The sequence below is a fragment of the Mesoplodon densirostris genome, chromosome 12 (genome assembly GCF_025265405.1).
Source record: "Mesoplodon densirostris isolate mMesDen1 chromosome 12, mMesDen1 primary haplotype, whole genome shotgun sequence".
Lineage (NCBI taxonomy): Eukaryota > Metazoa > Chordata > Mammalia > Artiodactyla > Ziphiidae > Mesoplodon > Mesoplodon densirostris.
Genome location: NC_082672.1, coordinates 59,621,612 through 59,640,143, shown reverse-complemented (window position 1 = coordinate 59,640,143; position 18,532 = coordinate 59,621,612). Strand labels below are relative to the sequence as shown.

Sequence of the window (18,532 nt, the reverse complement as noted above, 5' to 3'; positions counted from 1 at the left end):
TTTTCATTTACAGTAAGTTCACACACAAATCTCACAATCCATGATTATTATGGTGTGAGGTTTTATAGGTATAAAGAATGCATTACATTCCATATGTCTGATCTTTCTTTCCCTATCAGAAAACTAAGGAAAATTTTAAAAATCGAATTTGTTTAAATGACTTAAGAGAATGCTTCCAGTGAAAAAAGACCTCCAGTATTAAAACCACCACAACCTTTCAGCCATAGAACATGGTCATTAAAAAATGAGTCTTACCTGACTTCAGCTGGTGGACTTGGGGAATAGGGATTTGCAGAACAAGCTAGAATTCTAATGACTGCTCCAGGATGATAGGTTTCCAGAACGTGAACGGCTGTAGGATACACCTGTTGTTCAAAAGCAAGTTCCACATAGTCTTGGCTCTGGAAATTAGGCGGCGTCCTCTTAAATGGCACAGGAGCACTGGGACACTGATCCCACCATGTTCCGTAAGTTCGAAACACAGCTGTCTGAGTGAAGTCACCAGAACTCGGGAATACATTTGGTACACCTGCTAAGTTCCACATGGTATAGGACATGCTATTCTCACTCCCATAATGGGAGCTGAAATCCACTACTTCTTTGGCATACTGGACCACCTCTGCATTGAGAGGGGAAGTCCGGCTGTTTGCTTCTATAGTTCTATGGCTGTTCATCATTTCTCCTCTTGTAGCTGTCCTGGCTCGGCGCCGAAGGCACATATAATAAAACATAGTCAGAACTGTTAACATGGGAAAGACTGGTGGCATCTAGGTGCGAATTAGGAAGCTTCAAAAGGTCAGGTGTCCTCGGTAAGACGCGTGAACTCTTTGAAGGATGTTCTAAAAAAATGAATGGCTTGTTGAAGTAAAATAATTTAAATAAACAGAAAAATGCATGGATAAGGTAATAAACAGGATTTTTACCCAATGTAACTTCCCAGAATGAAACAGAAAAAAACAACATTCACGTAAATGAGACTCTCTGGTATAATTTATCTAAGGTACTTTTAAGAAAGCTGAATACTGAAAATGTATACAATTTTATGCTATATGGGAAGCAAAACTGATATTATAAGGCAATGGCAGATGTATGACCCAAAAAAACCTATTTTATGCAAAATTATAACTATCCTTCAAGAAATACTAAGTCCTTGAACTTTTAAAATTAAAATTATTTAAAATATACGAGGAGCCACTAAAATACTGCTGTAAATCCAAAAGGATCTCAGGCATTTTATAACTTCACATTTTAACAAATGATTCCCTATTGTTAATTATGACTCACTTCCGAACATGTGAAGTACAGATTCCACATTATGGGAATATAGATTTCTGGAGCTGACAGTTAATCCAGACCAACTATATTAACTGCCTCACACATCACAGATCACCAGACAGTGTTTAATTTATAACCCCTAGCATTATTTGTGAGGGTAGTCCATGGCTGGCTGGCATCTGGTTTGTTGCCAGCTACTCTTAGAAATCACTCACCCCAGATAGAATGGTCACAGGATACATACCAGATGTGCAAAGGTTGGCACTCATCCATGTGGCCTGACAATTACACTCTGATTTCAGGTACAAATGTTGAAACATGACATTCTTTTACCTGTAAGACAAGAGTTTTAGAAAATATTTTTATTTCTGACTTAGGAAGTCAAATATCCCAACAAGATTATTATCATAGATAAATAGCTACTTATTAGATACAGAACGTTCAAATTGAACACATCACATTTTTCTGAATTGTGTGGACAATTTTGAATAATTAATATATTTTTAAAATTTTATGACAGAATGGAATAAAAATATTATTAATGAACCCTTTTTATATAGAGGTTGCAAACCCATAGCTTATGGGTCAAACCATGCCAGCAGATATATTAGAACCAAATAGTGATTTTTAAAATTTGGAGGAGTTTGCAACCTTTAACAATCAAGAAAACCCTGTTGAGAAGAGGCCTGGTGGCCACTCCTGTTCCCAGCCAGCTCTACTAGTTTACAACACAGGCCTGGCCCCTGTCTGCACTGACTAGTAATCTCTTGTCTACACAAACAGGGAAATCAAGCATACTCATTTTTCTACCTGTAAAGTCTTGAGTTTAACTTCTCCTAAGTAAAAGAAGGAAAATAAAACAACTTTTCTTTAGTAGAGCAAAACGTTAACACTAAGATTATAAAACATAAAATGCCTCTCCAACCCAAAACCTCTAACAGCTTTTTGTTCTTACGTACAAGACATAATCTAAAACCCTTGGTTTGACATTTCAAGGCTCTCCTCAAGCTAGACCCATTTCTTTTTGTCTAATGCAGTAAACTCTTTCACTTTCTAAACACCCTTCATATTTTACTTTAACTCCACCTCTACATTCCTTTTCCAACCACTTTGTTCCATAAGTAGGCTTACTATCTGGTACCACCTTTGTATCAGATATATACCTTTGTTCCACGAGGGCCTAAATTAGGACCAAGTTTCTTGAAGGAAGGAATCTAGCCAAAGATTTCATTTATCAAAGTACTCAGTACATAGTAGGCACAAAATATGTCACATGTTGACAGAAAGATGATGATCAAACAAAAAAATTATACAAATCTAAAATAACTTAAAATTAGATAACAGCAGCCTCTTCCTCTCAATCCCAGCCAGATCCAAACACACTGAAATGCCTGACAAAATATAACCAGCAAAACAGTAAATAAAGAGCTGAGTTAGAAACAAATGAGGAAAACCCACAGTTGTGAGAAACAAAGAGGAAAGTCAAAGGGCGGAGAGCAGGAGCTGAAACTAGTATGAGTCAGGGAACCAATTATGGGTCTTAGTGGTTGTAATAAGGGGACTTTCTAACACACATGCAGAGAGGTTATTTCAAGCCACAGGTCACATTTGGAAGAAACTTCATAAAGCCAAATTCAGGAAAAATCACCCTATCTGTAAAACAAGGAACGCAAAAACTTAGCTCACCGGCCAGAAAGCCAAAGTACACTTGACATCAACCTAGGCAGTGGCGGAAAGTCACCGGAGGGAAATCAGAACCCTGTTAGGCGTGTACCACGCAGGGTGTGTGCCTAAGTTCACACTGTCTTCATGGCTGAGAATCCCTACACCATCCCTAAGCCAAAAGATCTAAAAAGAAAGAGTGGTCCTGAACTGGTAGGGGCAGATGTGAACCTCTTTGCAGGGATGCTTCCACAACACGAGACTGACTATAAACCCTTACTAAAGATGCATCACAGCACAAACTTACAGACCGTAAAAGAAAATGAACCACAGGGACGGACAGTCAGTAGGCAGACACACTAAATGGAAGAACTTGCACCCTAAAAACAAGAAATAATAGAACACTCTGAACAAGACTTTTTCTGAAAAGACTAACAAAGCATGTATTCAAATAAATAAGGAGTTTCTGCAGCACATGCTCTAATGCCGACATATCATGAGTTGACAAATCAGATTCACCTCAGGACATACAACACCAAGTGCTAAAGTATAGGACAGGTTATAAATGTGGGGAAAATAATTATCTAGAATATCACCTCTTTATTCAAACATTTCACCTACCACAAGTATAAATATGTCAAATAAAAAAAATTTACAAATGCACAAATATCAAATCTTTAACACCAAAACCTGAAATGAAATGGCTCTTTCTTTTACCACATACACTTTATTTCAAAATAGGTCCCCGGGTAAATTAAGAAGTGCAATTTTCTGAAGAAGTTACTTGGCCCATCTCTTTCTCAAAAGAGAATTAATGAAACAAATTTAAACTGCAAAAATGAAATTTATGAAATAAAGAATAATGTACAAGTATCCAACTCAATTGACAGCTCAGCTAATTTAGAAGACTGTGGATGTTTTATTCCTGGAAATTTTCAAGGGAAGGACAGAAACCCATCTGCCAAGGTGGATGGATGGGTCTGACTGTATAATCTATGGACATCACCCCTCCCTCCACAGTCTATAAATTGCTGCAACTGAGCTCCTTTTACTTTCTCTATAAAACTGCATTTATCAGAAAGTAATAGTTTTATAAAACCAAAGAAACATCTGCAAAATAAGATATCATCATTCATGTGAACATTCACAATCATTCTTGGCGAAAAGGTAGAGACAAATTGTGAAAGACAAATTCTATTTGACCTACTAAGCCAAGAACTTTACAACTGTTTCCCAGCTAGCTTTTACCATCATAGATTATGGGATAATATCAGAAACAGCAAGACTGTTGTGTGGGCAATATCATTTTTAAGCTGTTGTTAAAATAAAATTTTGCACTGAAGTAACATATGTAAAAGTGAGTTATAACTTTATAACATATAAAGAGGTTTACATTTACGCATGAAGTTTACATTTTCACATTTACATATGAAGAAGTTCAAACTTCTCAGTGGAGAAGAGAAATGTAAATGGATGCTTGATTTTTTCCAACTATGGATAACAATAATCTTTAGAGTTAATTTTTTGTGAGATAAAGCTAAAATGACAAAAAATTTTAAAAGAAGGAAAAGCAGTGTAAAAAAAAAAAAGCACTGGAAAAAAAGCACTGGAAAAGCAAATATATTTATTCTTTTTCCAGCCATACTATTTGGGAAAACGTAATGAAGTTAAAACCTGTTTTTGAAAACAAACATGGCATAGAAATAAAAAAGGGAAATGTGTAAACCCATTATTAACATCCTTCTTGATTCTAAACTCCTTTCCAGTCAACTAAGATGACACATAAAAGTGTTTGGGGGGTGGGGACGAACATATGGAGAAGAAAGGATAGCTCACTCTACTTTTCCCTGGGAAATGAAGCTGAAAAAGGGAATAGAGCCACAGTTTCAGGACTCATGTGGGCAGCAACGACCAATGCAGAAGTTTAAATTGTCCATGTACTATCTGGACTTTTGCCAAGGCATTGAGGCCATTTGTGATAACCAGTGAATATCCCAATGGGCACTGAACCAAATGCAAAAGATACAATAACTCCCCTTTACGAGGAGAATGGAATTCAAAGACAAAATGATTTTTCCCACCTGGTGCAAATAAACAAATATTAGTCTGGTACACTAAATTTGTCCAAGAGGGTGACTATAAGATATACCTTTTGGGAGGTATATACCTTTCTTTTCCAGTTCATTCAAAAAGCTACATTATACAAGGATCATTTTTACAGTGAAATGTCTGTAATATATTAAATGTGCTTTTCAAATCATTTTGACTATAATAAAACATTCGAGCAAAACAAAAAAAAGCTACATTAATTTTAAGGATTCTCACAATACGTAAAAATATGATTTTCCATTTAACAAAAAGTCTGAAATAGAAATAGGGTGATCTTTATTTTACAAGTTATTTTATCTAATCAATTGTCAACAATGATTACAAAGCAAGAAATTCCCCACAACTCACTGAAATTTTATACCAGCACAATCAAGGAATACAAAACAACAGCCATTTTAACCTGCATGAGGAGACTCTCACACACCTTGGGAAACAACTTGCTTTATGAGACATATTATTTTAATACAACTTTATTTCAACCACATCTTTCATATTATAAAATGCTTAACGAAGTTAAACAATACAGAGAAAGCAATAACAGCGGAAAAGAGAAATTAAGAGGTATAGACAAGGGAGAACATATGTTTACTACTGAGATTTGAAGTGAGGTGGGGAGTCGATGAGGCGGAGAGAAGCAGGATGGCAGGAGCTGCAGAGAAGATGGCGGAGGCAAGAGGAGGAAGGAAAAGGGCTTTGCATGAAATCAACAAAAGGAGGCAGTTGGGATGAACTCGAATGCCTAGGTTCACGGCGTGATGGAATAACCTGGAAAACAAGTTTAAAACTCCAAAGAGGATTCTCAACTTATATTAAAGTCAAAAGATATGGGAAAGATAAAAAGGCCAGGCAAAAAGGCAGAGTCCTACACTGAAGGCAAGTCATAACACAATACTCACTTGTAAAATAGCCCACAGAGATGTGTCAATGAAGTGACAGAAAAAAACGAGGGTTTCGGCAGCCTTGCAGGATGTTACCAAAATGTCACAGAAGGCGTAATGTGGTAACAGATCAAGACAAAAAGGCTGAACTTTAAACGCTGTCGTTTCTGAATCCTGATGAAACTGATCAAGAGACACTGCTTTAAGGAAAGGACTTTTCTGGTTGAGTCTAGACATCAAGACACGAGGGAATGGAGGAAAATATCAATCAAGAAAAGAATGGAATTACACTTGACCTTGGTGCAGCAGCTGACATAACCAGCCCCCTTCCCTGGCCTGCCCCCTGTAGGCTTCTACGCCACCACACGCTCTCCGATCTCCTCCCACCCCTCTGGTAACTTCTCAGCCTCCTCTCTGGGCCTTCTCCCTCCTCATTCTTCTAAAATATATAGAGGTCCCATTAACGGAAGGCTGTCTTCTTGATAACATGATACATGAGAACCTCCCACCTACCTTGGACCAGTCTTCTCCCAGTCCCTTCCACTTCTACACACCCCACCCTTCCTGTAGACCCACCAGAACCTCTACCACGGCCTCAACTGCACTTGTGCTTTCACACCTCAGCATCTTCAAGTCTCCCACTGAGGCTGCGTGGCTCTGGAATTCCCTTGCTCTTCCTTTGCTTGGCACCCTCTTACTCATCTTTAAGGTTCAGACCTTATCCACTACCTGCTTTTTCCTTGCTCTTACATTTCGTGTGCCATTTCTTACATGCTCAGATATTTTTTCTACCTTAATAGACTACGAACCCCTCAAGTTCTAAGAATGTGTCTTAATTAGAACTGTATCTTGAGGGCTTAGCACATGCCAATATATACTCAATAAACATTTATTCATTTTTTTGGAGACTGGCAGAGTAGACGGCAGAAGAGAATTAAAATAAATAAGTTTAAAGTAGACACAGAAATAAAACCCTTCAATATAAGGCACATGTAGACCAAAAAATGAAGCAAAAAAAGTTCCATATCTTGATATAGAGAAAAAGAGGGGGGAAATGGATAAGGAAAATGGAAACACAATAGGTAAGAATCAAATGTATGACCTTCCTTGAAGCCCTCCAATAAGGAATAGTATATATATTGAAATTTTACTGTTCAAAGAGAATGTAAAAAAGTGGTAACTTTTTGTACTAATTTCTGTTAGTACAAAAGCTGCCTTGAATACGTAAAAAGACCTGACCTTGGCCACAAAGAAACTCTGATTGAAATTAAAGAAAGATTCATGAAAGAGATGATTGGAGAGGTAAAAGAAAGCTATTCTCTCAAATATGATGATTTTTTTTAACACTCCAAATCTATGTTAAGACCATACGGTGATTATGGAGAACTGGAAAAACTGTGGATGAAAAAGAAGTTCTTAAACAAAAAAGGGATAACCTCGAGCAAAAGAAAAGAGACAGGCCAAGAGAGGCAATAATATAAGAGTAAGGGTAAAAAGACAGGTTCATATTTTTCAGGTATTAGATATGCTATAGGGAGGAGCAAAGTCTTAACAAAAGCATCCCTTAATTACTTACAATGTACTATATTGAAAAAATATGACAGTGTCAGGAAGGAGACTATGGGGGGATGAATATTATAACTTCACGTTTCTCTCTCTTCCTCTAAGTAAATTCTCCTCCAGTTGAAACATTTTTATTATGACTATAGTTTTTAATCAACAAGGCCCCAATATCGAATAAACAGGTTGAGTTCTTAACTGAACCATGTGGATGAACAGAGAGAAGAGAGCCTCCTATCCAGCTTCAAGGCTTTTTGAAAATCCAGGCATATAAAGCAGAAGGAGAAGGCAAGGGAACCAACCAGGAAGAAAAACCTAAAAGCCAGGGAAAAATCTTGAAAACCAAAGAGGTAAACAGTATCCATTTCTCTTCCAGCAATCAAGGTCAGCTTTGAAAATACAAAAAGTATGGAACACAGTGGGCTCTTCCAAAATTTCTGCTCAATTAATGAGCAAATGGTCAGGACTAAGCAGGAAGTGCCTAACCAGTGAAACTAGGAATAAACTTGTCAGAAAACAAAGGAGGAGGTTTAGAATCAATTTAAACTAGGAATTGACAATGGTTAGTTCTACAGAATGTTTTATTTCTCCTCTTTCTTTCCTAGACTTTAACAAGCATATCTAAACTTACGAAATATTTCATAAGCAATCTTTAGTAGCACGAAAAAGGAATTAAGGAGTCAATGTTAAAAACACACACACACACAACTGTAGGATAAATGAATGGTGATTTTCTGATACAATAGATCTGGAAACCCTCTTCCTACCCAAGATACTATCTCACAAGTGACAAAGAGGGACATATTTCTAATTACACAGGTATGACACTATAAAGTACCTTACTTACAAATGTCACTAATGCTATATTATCTCTATTTTACATGTTTCTTGTTTAATGATGAATAAGAATAAACCATCTGAATGGGAAGAACTGTAATAACCCTAAACCTTTAGCAGACACACGATGTATATTTAACTAAAACCTACAGTATTAAAAATTAGGAATATCTGGTGGCAGATAATTTTAATGGACACACTAAAGAGCGAAAAAAAATCTCTCTCTAGCTATTAAAACCACAAAGTAAATGTGAATTTATTTTAGCCAAATACTAACTATACATTTGTACATCAAAATAAAGAGCATTTTACCTAATAAAAATATACTGAATTTATTTGGCCTTCCTAACAAAAATCCAAGTACAAGATCGTAGGTATGTCATTGCTAGCCATTCAAGCTAAAAGAGCCATTAGTTAAAATGGCGTAATACTGTTAAATTAACTTTGGGGTATAATTTACTTTCCAAAACATATACTCCATTTTAAGTGTACAGTTCAATGAGTCTTGACAAAGACATATACCAATGCAACCACCACCAGGACCGAGACATAGAATATCTCTATTCTCCCAATCACCCATCCACTCCCTGTGCCAGGAAAAAACTGATCTGCTTGCTGTCACTATAAATCAGATTGTCCTTTATTCTAGAGTTAACATATAAGTGAAATATGTATGTACTTTTGTGTCTAATTTATTTTGCTCAGCATAACTGAGATTTTTCCCTGTTGTTACATGTAACAGCAGTTTGTTCCTTTCTTGCTAAATCATATCTATTATACAGACATATTCATTCACCTGCTCATAGACATTTGGGTTGTTTCTAGGACCAAAATGTTTCCAAAATGGCTGTAACATTTTACATTCCCACCAGCAATAAGTGAGAGCTCTAGCTGCTCCACATCTTCATCAACAGTTAATACTGTCAGTCTTTAGACATTCCAGTGGGTGGGTGGTGATACCCTACGGTTTTAGTTTGCATTTCTCAATGGACTAGTAATGATGTGGATCATCTTTTCATGCTCTTATTTCCCATACGTATCTTCTTCAGTGAAATGTCAATTTTGCCCATTTTCATTGGTTTTTTGTTCTTATTATTTATTGAGTTGTAAGAGTTCTTTATACATTCTAGATACAATCTTTATCAGATATATCTTTTGCAAATAGTTTCTCCCAGTCTGTGCTTACCTTTTTTTTTTTCCTATAAATTTATTTCATTTATTTATTTTTGACTGCATTGGGTCTTCGTTGCTGTGAGCGGGCTTTCTCTAGTTGCGGCGAGCAGGGGCTCCTCTTCATTGCAGTGCACAGACTTCTCATTGTGGTGGCTTCTCTTATTGCAGAGCACGGGCTCTAGGCTCGTGGGCTTCAGTAGTTGTGGTACGCGTGCTCAGTAGCTGTGGCTCATGGGCTCCACGGCATGTGGGATCTTGCCAGAGCAGGGCTCGAACCTGTGTCCCCTGCATTGGCAGGCAGATTCTTAACCACTGTGCCACCGGGGAAGCCCTTGCCTTTTCATCTATTTGATAATATCTTTTAAAGAGAAAAGTTTTCAATTTTTAAGGGCAATTTACCAATTGTCTTTTATGACATATTTTTGTGTCCTAGCAAATGTTTTACTTAAGAGCAGTTTCAAAAGAATAAACCCTAAGACAGATAGTGTTTAATACCTTAAATCTGAGAACAGTTAAATACAGATAATTCAAATTTTAAGATATCAAACTGGATGCTACAAACACTTCCAGTGGGAATACAAAATGGTACAGCCACTTTGGGAGAGTCTGACAGTCTATTATAAAGTTTACATACTCTTACCAAACCATCCAGCAATCCCACTCTTAGGTATTTACCCAAGTGTATTAAAACCTATATTTAAACAAAAACCTGTACACAAATGTTTATAGCTGATTTATTCATCATCATTCCAATCTGAAAATATCCAAGATGTCCTTCAACAGGCAAATGGATAAACAGTGGTACACCTACCCAATGAAATACTACTAAGTAATAACAAGGAATGAGTCACGATTCAGGCAATAGCAGAGATGACTCTTAAAATGCATTTTTTGACTGAAAGACACACAAAGGCTACCTAACTGTTTAATTTCATGTACATGATACTCTGGAAAAGGCAAAATTATAGGGAAGGAAAGCAGATCAGTGGTTACCAGGGAGTTAGGGGAGAAGACAGGGTTGCTTCCAATGACTACGAAGGGGCCACGCAAAAGAATTTTTACAGCAATGAAACTGTTCTGTATGCTTCTGTTTTCAGTCTTTGCTATGGACCAAGACAGTCAAGTTGGAGATTTGGTATCCCAGAATCGGCTTGTTTATGGGCATCCTAGCTTATTAGTCTGTTTTTGACCAGCACACCCTGAAAGATACCTACTAGTTGGCATGTCCTGCCCGTTCATTAGGCACAGGGCAAAGCCTGATCTTAGAGCCCCAGCCGCTCACCTGGCCATTGGAGACCACCTGCCCAGAACAGAGACCTTCATGACTTCAGAGAGATTCCCGACCAGGAACAAATCAGTCACTACAGATCTGAATTTATATATATGAGTAGAATTAGCCATCTTAAAGACATAGAAATAACTTGGGTAATTAGAGAAAGTGGTCTCCAACAAAAGTTAATGCAAAAAATAGAAGAGTTTTAAAATAATAACTATTATCTTTAGTGTGAATTAACAGGGCATAGGATCCATAAAATAAGTACAAGCTAATTTAGAAAAAAAATTTTTTTTAAGTTCGTGGAAATTAAAGTCATGGTGTTCAAAATAAATTGAAAATCTAAATGAAAAAAATAATAAGTAACCTGGAACACAGATGCAAGATACCTAATATCTATATAAAGTGAATTCAAGAAGAGGTTGAAGCTGATGAAAATTCAAGAAAATACTAGAAAATACTGTAATATTTTAGAAATTCTTAAGGAAAAAGAACTGACTCAAACTCTTACTCACATAGAAAAACAAACAACAAACAGAAAACTGTTTCTGGACATGGAAGTATACTTCCCATAACTCTTCTTAAAAACATTACTCAAGAAAGTATTCCAGTCAAAAAACAAATGAACTAAAGTAACTAATTTTTAAAAAGGGAAGACATAATATTCTAGTAACCAGTGACCTTATAGTTAAGTCTAAATCATTATAGATGCAGTAGTGGTAAAGTTGAAAAGGATGGTTAGGGAAAAAAAAACAGAAGACAAGTGATTTAAAAAGGAAATCAAATCAATAGAACCAAGAATGTGGGGAAGGCAAGGAGTCAAGGTCTCACCTTATTAAATGGAGGTGTGAGGGCAACAGAAAGTCAATTCTACATGGTTTTAGAATTTCCAAACTTGAAGGGGAGAAAAAAAGTAAATATGAATAGGTTAAATTTTCCTATTAAGAAGTAAGCCCTTTTGCAAGAGATCCTTGTAATGGAGTGATTCTGTATTTTGACTGTGGTGGTGGTGACAAGATCTACATAAAATGTCAGAGAACACACATACACACACAAGTGCCTGTAGTGATAAAACTGATGAAATCTGAGTAAAGTGTGCAGATTGTGTCAATGTCAATTTCCTGCATGTACTATTGTGCTATAGCACAATGTTACCACAGGAAGAAACTGGGTGAAGTATATACACAAGATCTTCCTGTATAATTGCTTTTAAGTGCTTGCGAATCTATAATTATCTTTTTTAAAAAGTTTTCTAACAATGCAAAATAAATAAAAAATAAAGACAAATTTTCAAGTTGGGAGGGGGGGGAAGGTTTTAAGGAAAAATGAAAGTCTAGCTAGATGATGTTTTACATTTAAAGAGAGGAAAGTAAAGCAAAATGATGTAGAATAGCTGAAAGAAACATATGGGCAATAAAGATCTATCCAGTATACACAAAACTGACAGAGATGGCAACAGTAATATCAGAAATCATTAAACAGAACAAAAAAAATTTATATTTTATAAGATTAAAATCCACTAAGAACAAACATCTTTAAGGATGAATCCAACCAAATTCACAGTCACAGTAAGAGACTAATATATTTTGCTTACTGATTTGTCAGTTTTGAGAAAACAGTAAATAAGGATATAGTACAATGAATGTGTCAAACCAAAAACAGGGAAAGGACAGCTTATCAAAACTGTTTTGGGAAAATGTCCATACATTTAGAAAAGCAAATTTAGAATACAATTGATCCTTGAACAACGCAGGGGTTAGGTGCATGGGACCTCTGTGCAGTTGAAAATCCATGTATAACTTATAGTTGGCCCTGCATATACACAGTTCCTCCTTATCCTCAGTTTTGCATCTGCAGATTCAACCAACAGTGGACTGTGTAGTGCTGAGCATTTACTATTGAAAAAAATCCACGTCATACTGGCAAATGTAATTCAAACCCATGTTATTCACTGGTCAACTATATTATCAAAGCAACCATTTTTAAAAAATCTAAATATATAATACAAAATATCCAATAAGAGAATATGTACAAAGAGTATTTTAAAATATGGAACGGAAACTCAGGAGGCCATAAAGGAAGAGAACACAGAACTGACAACATACATACTAAAGATTTCTACATGGCAAAAGCTCCCAGAAACAGCATTTAAAGAATAAACTATGAAAAAATACTAGCAAATGGTGTACCTGGTCATTGATAGCATGGCATGTAAAGAGCTATTACAAATCAGTAAGAAAAAGAGGACACTTCAACAGAAAACTAAGCAAAGAATATGAACAGGTAAGTAACAAAACATTTACAGATATTCGACTCCATCAATAAGCAGACAAATGCAAAATTAAAACAGTAAAAATACTACTTTTCATCCATAAAATTACTAAAATATAAAAAATGATATCATTTTAGCAGTGATTTTTTTTCAGGAAAATTCTTCACATGTCTCTCACATTTCTGCATATCCTATAAGCAGGGTCACTGATAATCTCTGTTCCAAACTATCCTTTCAAGGGTATTTATACAGCAAACATTGTTGGCAGATAAAGAGAGGTCTCCCTCTGGAGTAGAGGGAAGGTTTTTTTTTTTTTTTTACTATCCAGCATAATAAAGATAATGTCTCTCTCTAGGGCAAAGGTTAGGCAGGTTTACTTGCAGCCTATTATGAACGAGTCAGGTTCCCTAAGCTCAGGGTTCCTCTCTGTAATGAAATCTACTGCATGTGCTAGAATCATCTGACCCATATCACATCACCCTGTGGAAATTAGGGTTCAAGGAGATGGCACAAGACAGTGATGATCCTCTGGCTACTGTTATTGCTGTGCTTTCTCTCTGACCCAGGATCTCATGTCTTCTACCAGCAACCATGAAACTATGAGCTTACAAGTAGGGTAAAACTCAGCCTTGACAATTCCTGGCAATGATACAGCAACAGCAGGCAGCATTCTCAGAAATTGTATAAATTTACTCTTATGGCAACCTTTTGAAGAGAAATATGGAACAATCTATCATAATTTTAAAACGTATCTAGCCTTTGACCCAGCAATTCCACATCTAAGCATTCACACTAAGGAACTAAGTAAATGTGCAAATATGTGCACATAAAAGTAATCCTTGAGGGTTTCCCTGGTGGCGCAGTGGTTGAGAGTCCACCTGCCAATTCAGGGAACACGGGTTCGTGTCCTGGGCAAGATCCTACATGCCGCGGAGAGGCTGGGCCCGTGAGCCATGGCTGCTGAGCCTGCGCGTCCGGAGCCTGTGCTCCGCAACGGGAGAGGCCACAACAGTGAGAGGCCTGCGTACGGCAAAAAAAAAAAAAAAAAAAAAAAAGGAATCCCTGAGGCTTTGTTTCTAACAGAAATAAATTTGGAATAGCCTAAATATCACCAGAGGATTGCTTAAATAAATTTTGGGTTATTCCTACAATGAAATATCAAAATACTTTAAAAAGATAATATTCTATGCACTAACACAGAAAGATGTTCATCAATTATTACTAACTGGCAGTTACTGAAAATTATATGTAGTATACTGCCAGTTATGAAACACACATAGGCTTATACACATGTATTTTTAATGTCTGGAAGGAAAGAGAACAAGTGATTAAACAGTAATGATCTCTGGGGAATGGGGTTACCAGATAGGTGGGCACACCACACTTTTACTTTCCCCTTTGGCTATTTCTGTATTACTTGACTTTTTTTAAAGAACGTATACATTTATTTTATGATCTAATAACATTTCTAAGTATCTATTATAGCAACACTTGAAAATTCATTACATTTAAGATGTTCAACTGGGATAGTAAAATACAAATGGGCATGGTGCAGTCCCAGGGATCACTTCTATAGGCATTTATCCCTTAGAGCTACTGAAACCAAGTACAGAACATCCTAGGTCACAGCTGATGAGGAGAGACACACTCCACTTACTAGTACACAATGCAAAGTCAAAAGACATGCAGATTTTGAATCAAGCTGCTTTTCTAGGTACATCTCTGAGGAGCAACTCTAACATGGCGAGTTGTGAGTTAGCAAGAGAAGGGATTTATTTAACAATGGTTAATGATTCAACTGACCATGAGAAAGGCAAGCTAAAAAATAATTTCAACAAGAGGCAAGAAACTTTAAGGAGGGGGTGGCGTAGGGAGGAAGGGGTAAAAAAGGAAATCAACTTACCCTCACTAAATGTGTCCATTCCAAAAATATTTAGGCACTGTGTGAATCACTAGACACTAAAACACATTATAAAGCTAAAGTAATAAGACCAGCATGGTATCAGTACAGGAAGCCAGAGATTGCTAAACATTAATTCAGAAAAAGTCCCAAGAATATATAAGAATTAGGGCCTCAGATAAATACAGTACTTGCCATCAGTAGGGAAAAACAGAATTCAGCAAATGATGATGGGGACAATGACTAACAACTACGAGAGAGGAAAAAAAGGGCCTTAATTCCGTCCTTACACTAAAATATAATTGAGGTAGGTTAAAGATTTCAATATGAAGAATAAGACCATTAAAAGTACTAGAAGAAAACAGAGGAGGATACTTATACACAATTCACATGGCAAAAGGTTTTTCTTCAGAGGATACCAGAGTTAGATCCATGAAGTTCAAACCGATTATGTTGATCACAGCAAAATTTAAGAGGATGAGACAATGAGACTAACCCAGTAAAGAAAGAAAGGGCGGTTTTTGTTAACGGGCCATATTTAGAAGTAAAAGATAACAGCAACATCTTACGACGTCACTGTACAAAGGACTATAATTGCATTACTGGATCGCGGCGCTAGTAAAAAGGAATTAACCATCTTACATTGAGCTGACCTCTGATTTTCAAGTCCATAACAGAAGGGAAGAGTATGAAAATGCAGAACTCAGAAAAGCCAAAATTTGGGACAGTAGTAAAAGGAAAAAAGAGAGAAAGAGAGAGAAAGAAAAGAAATGGTACTCAGACAGGAAGTGTGGAAAGAAGGATCCATTCAATGAACGAGTAGGGCACCTACTACGGGGTGATGCATACTGTCACTAGAAAAATAAGTACATGTCCCTTTCCCCCAAGAACTTAGTATCTAATAAAGGGCTAGAGAAGCACTGATGTCTCAGGAAAATCTCCCTCTACTCAACCAACAGGTACAATATGTAATATAGGACAACAGAAGCAATGAAGTGAGCTTTAAGTGGAAAAAAATGTACTTATATTCTGAACTTAAGAATACCGAGAAGCAGTAAAGGCAGCTTGTGTCCTCTAACAGACCAAAGCAAGCAAGACCCCCACACCTGCCGTGAGTCCTCCGGGGCATAAAGCCAGACACAGCATCCTTGCCAACGCAACTACCTGACCACAGGTTTAGAGCATCTTGACTTTCTAGTTACTTGTATATTTTAATTAGTGACAGCAAGCGAGGCTTTGTGGCAACGAGCACTTGGGAAACCATCAAGGAAATGCAAAACCACTCCCATTGCAAACATGCTGACAAGGAGGCCAAGTGGATGTTCATCATCACACTGTATTCTAAGGATATCCTTAAAACACATAAACAGGGCTGCTGCCGGGTATCTCGTGGCAGTCCTGGATTAAGACATGGGCCTGGTTAGGTAAAAAAACATCGGGTGCCAAAAAGAAATCAAGGAAGCACGCGCGGGAGGCAGCAAGTACACAGGCGGGCAGGTGGCCGACTCGGGGCTGCAGGGTCAGCACTACCCGCCAACCCCGCGGTGTAAACAACCCTGCGCCGCGCGCACTGGGCGACGCCTCACGCCCGGCAGACAGTAGAGCAGAGAAGCAGCGCCCAAGGCAAGTAAGCTGTTTGCAGGGTCACCAGCAAGCCCCGCAAGCACAGGCGGGCGGCGGGCCGGTAAGGCCGAGGAGGGGACCTCTTGCCGGGCGCCCGGGCTCCCCGAAGCGCGGCTCCGCCCGGGCCCGGCCCAGCCCCAGCGCCGAAAGAGGAAGACGGAGACCCGCAGGAGGGAGAAGTAAAGGAAGGGCCGTACCCTGCAGGGTCCGGTACAGGCGCGCGCCGTAGGCTCCACCAGCGACCAGCCGGCGCGGGGAGGCCGGGGCGCGGGGAGGCCGGGGCGCGGGGAGGCCGGGGCGCGGGGGCGACTCCCAGGATCCGCGCAGCGGCGCAAAGGCGGCGCGCCCGGCCGAGCACGACCCGGAAGGAAGAGGCGCAGCCTGCGCGGAGGGGCGGGGCCAGGGACGGGGCGGGGCCACTGCGGCGTCTGGACCGCCCCTCCTAGGCCGAAGGGAGGAGCTTCCTACTGCCTTCCTTGCCAGAGTCGTACCCTACAAATTGCCTGTTACTCCCCAGAAGGCAGCGGTTGCAAATGTACTGCGGAAATAATCTCTTCCTCTCATCGGCCTGCTAGGACTTCTCCAGTCTAGAGTTGTTGGGTCAGGGGATGCACAGGGATTACTGATGTTAAGGTTCTCAGAAGAAAAGTGGAACAAAAGTTATAGGCGCTCTAAAGGCATAATTCACCAAGTTTGCAAACCTCTTCTGTCCCAGATACAAGTCCTGCCTGCAGGCTTATCTCCATCCCAACATTCCAAAGGCCGTGATCATTACCTCTGTTGAAGAAGATGCTCTCACAGTCTCCCTTAATCATTTTAATGTATTTTGAGTAGATACAATATTACCCTTTTTTTAGTTTGCATATTTATCTTGCATATTGCAAGGTTTCCATTAGGATGGAAAACATTTAATAATGAAGAAAGGTTGACCTACATTACTTGCTATCTAATTGCTCCTAAAGAGGCAAAATAATAAGGATATTTATTTATAAATTATATACATGAACTGAGCTAATACATGATGTGCAGTATAAATTGTATATAAAAATGGAAATTTTTAAACAGAATTGAACCTTAATCCCCATTCCACCCTCAACTCTCCTTGAGTGTGGCCAGAACTTGGTGACTTGCTTGCAAAGAATATGGAAGGGAGGGGAAAGTAGCTTCATTGTGGAGAAAGCTGGGAAACACTTCCTTGGCCAGAAGGAAGTTAACACGGTTAGTGATAAGCCAACTTGATAGCACGTGCCTTGATATGGTGAGAGGAAAAGGGTACTTCATCTCTGTGATAGTCTTCCTCAAAATCTGTAAACCCTGTAAACCCTGTCTAACCTTGAGAAAACATCAGAAACCCCAGGTATCCTATAAAAAACCTGAACTAAATGCCAAGTTAATGAAAACAACAAAAAAAGAAAAACTGAGAAATTGTCACAGACCAGAGCCCTCTCCCTTAGGAGACAGGACCACTAAATGTAATACGGTATTTTGAATGGGATCCTGGAACATGAAAAGAACATTAGTGGGAAATCTAGTTCTACTAGAATAAAGAATGGAAGTTAGTTAATAGTGATGTACCAGTGCTGGTTTCTTAGTTGTAACAAACGTACTATTATAACATAAAGTATTAACAATAAAAGGAAAATGGATGAGTGATATAAGGGAACTCTCTGTATCATCTTTGCGACTTTTCTGTAAATCTCGATTTATTCTAAAATAAAGAGTGGATTACAAATAATAAATTAATTGTAAGTAAATGAAACTGACTGTTTATGGTTGCCAGCTAGACTTAATTGAGCTGATGTCCATAGAGCACTCAGACTCAGTCTTACTAAAACAGTTTCTCATTTCTCATATAATTTCTAAATAAACTTTTCATTGAAGTAAAAAATGTCTTTAGAAAAAGACACAAAATACAATGCAGAGTTTGATGAAAAGTGAACATACGCATGTATTCAACCCTCAGGTAAAAA

At 38.1% G+C, this 18,532-nt stretch overlaps 1 protein-coding gene across 3 annotated transcripts in view; it reads right to left on the bottom strand.

Moving 5' to 3' along the window:
* The window catches only part of FBXL4 (F-box and leucine rich repeat protein 4), a 70,455-nt gene extending 53,589 nt beyond the window's left edge, over window positions 1–16,866 (bottom strand). Inside the window, exons 1-3 of one of the 3 annotated variants that reach the window (XM_060115226.1) lie at window positions 16,760–16,866; window positions 1,520–1,608; window positions 256–839 (exon numbers count right to left, since the gene is read on the bottom strand). In XM_060115226.1, coding sequence (XP_059971209.1) covers window positions 256–767 — 512 coding nt within the window. In that variant the 5' untranslated portion in view covers window positions 768–839; window positions 1,520–1,608; window positions 16,760–16,866. Of the gene's footprint in view, window positions 1–255; window positions 840–1,519; window positions 1,609–9,507; window positions 10,019–14,942; window positions 15,606–16,759 lie in introns of those variants that run through there. The other 2 variants (XM_060115228.1, XM_060115227.1) reach the window with 2 other exon arrangements.
* Window positions 16,867–18,532: the final 1,666 nt, after the last annotated feature.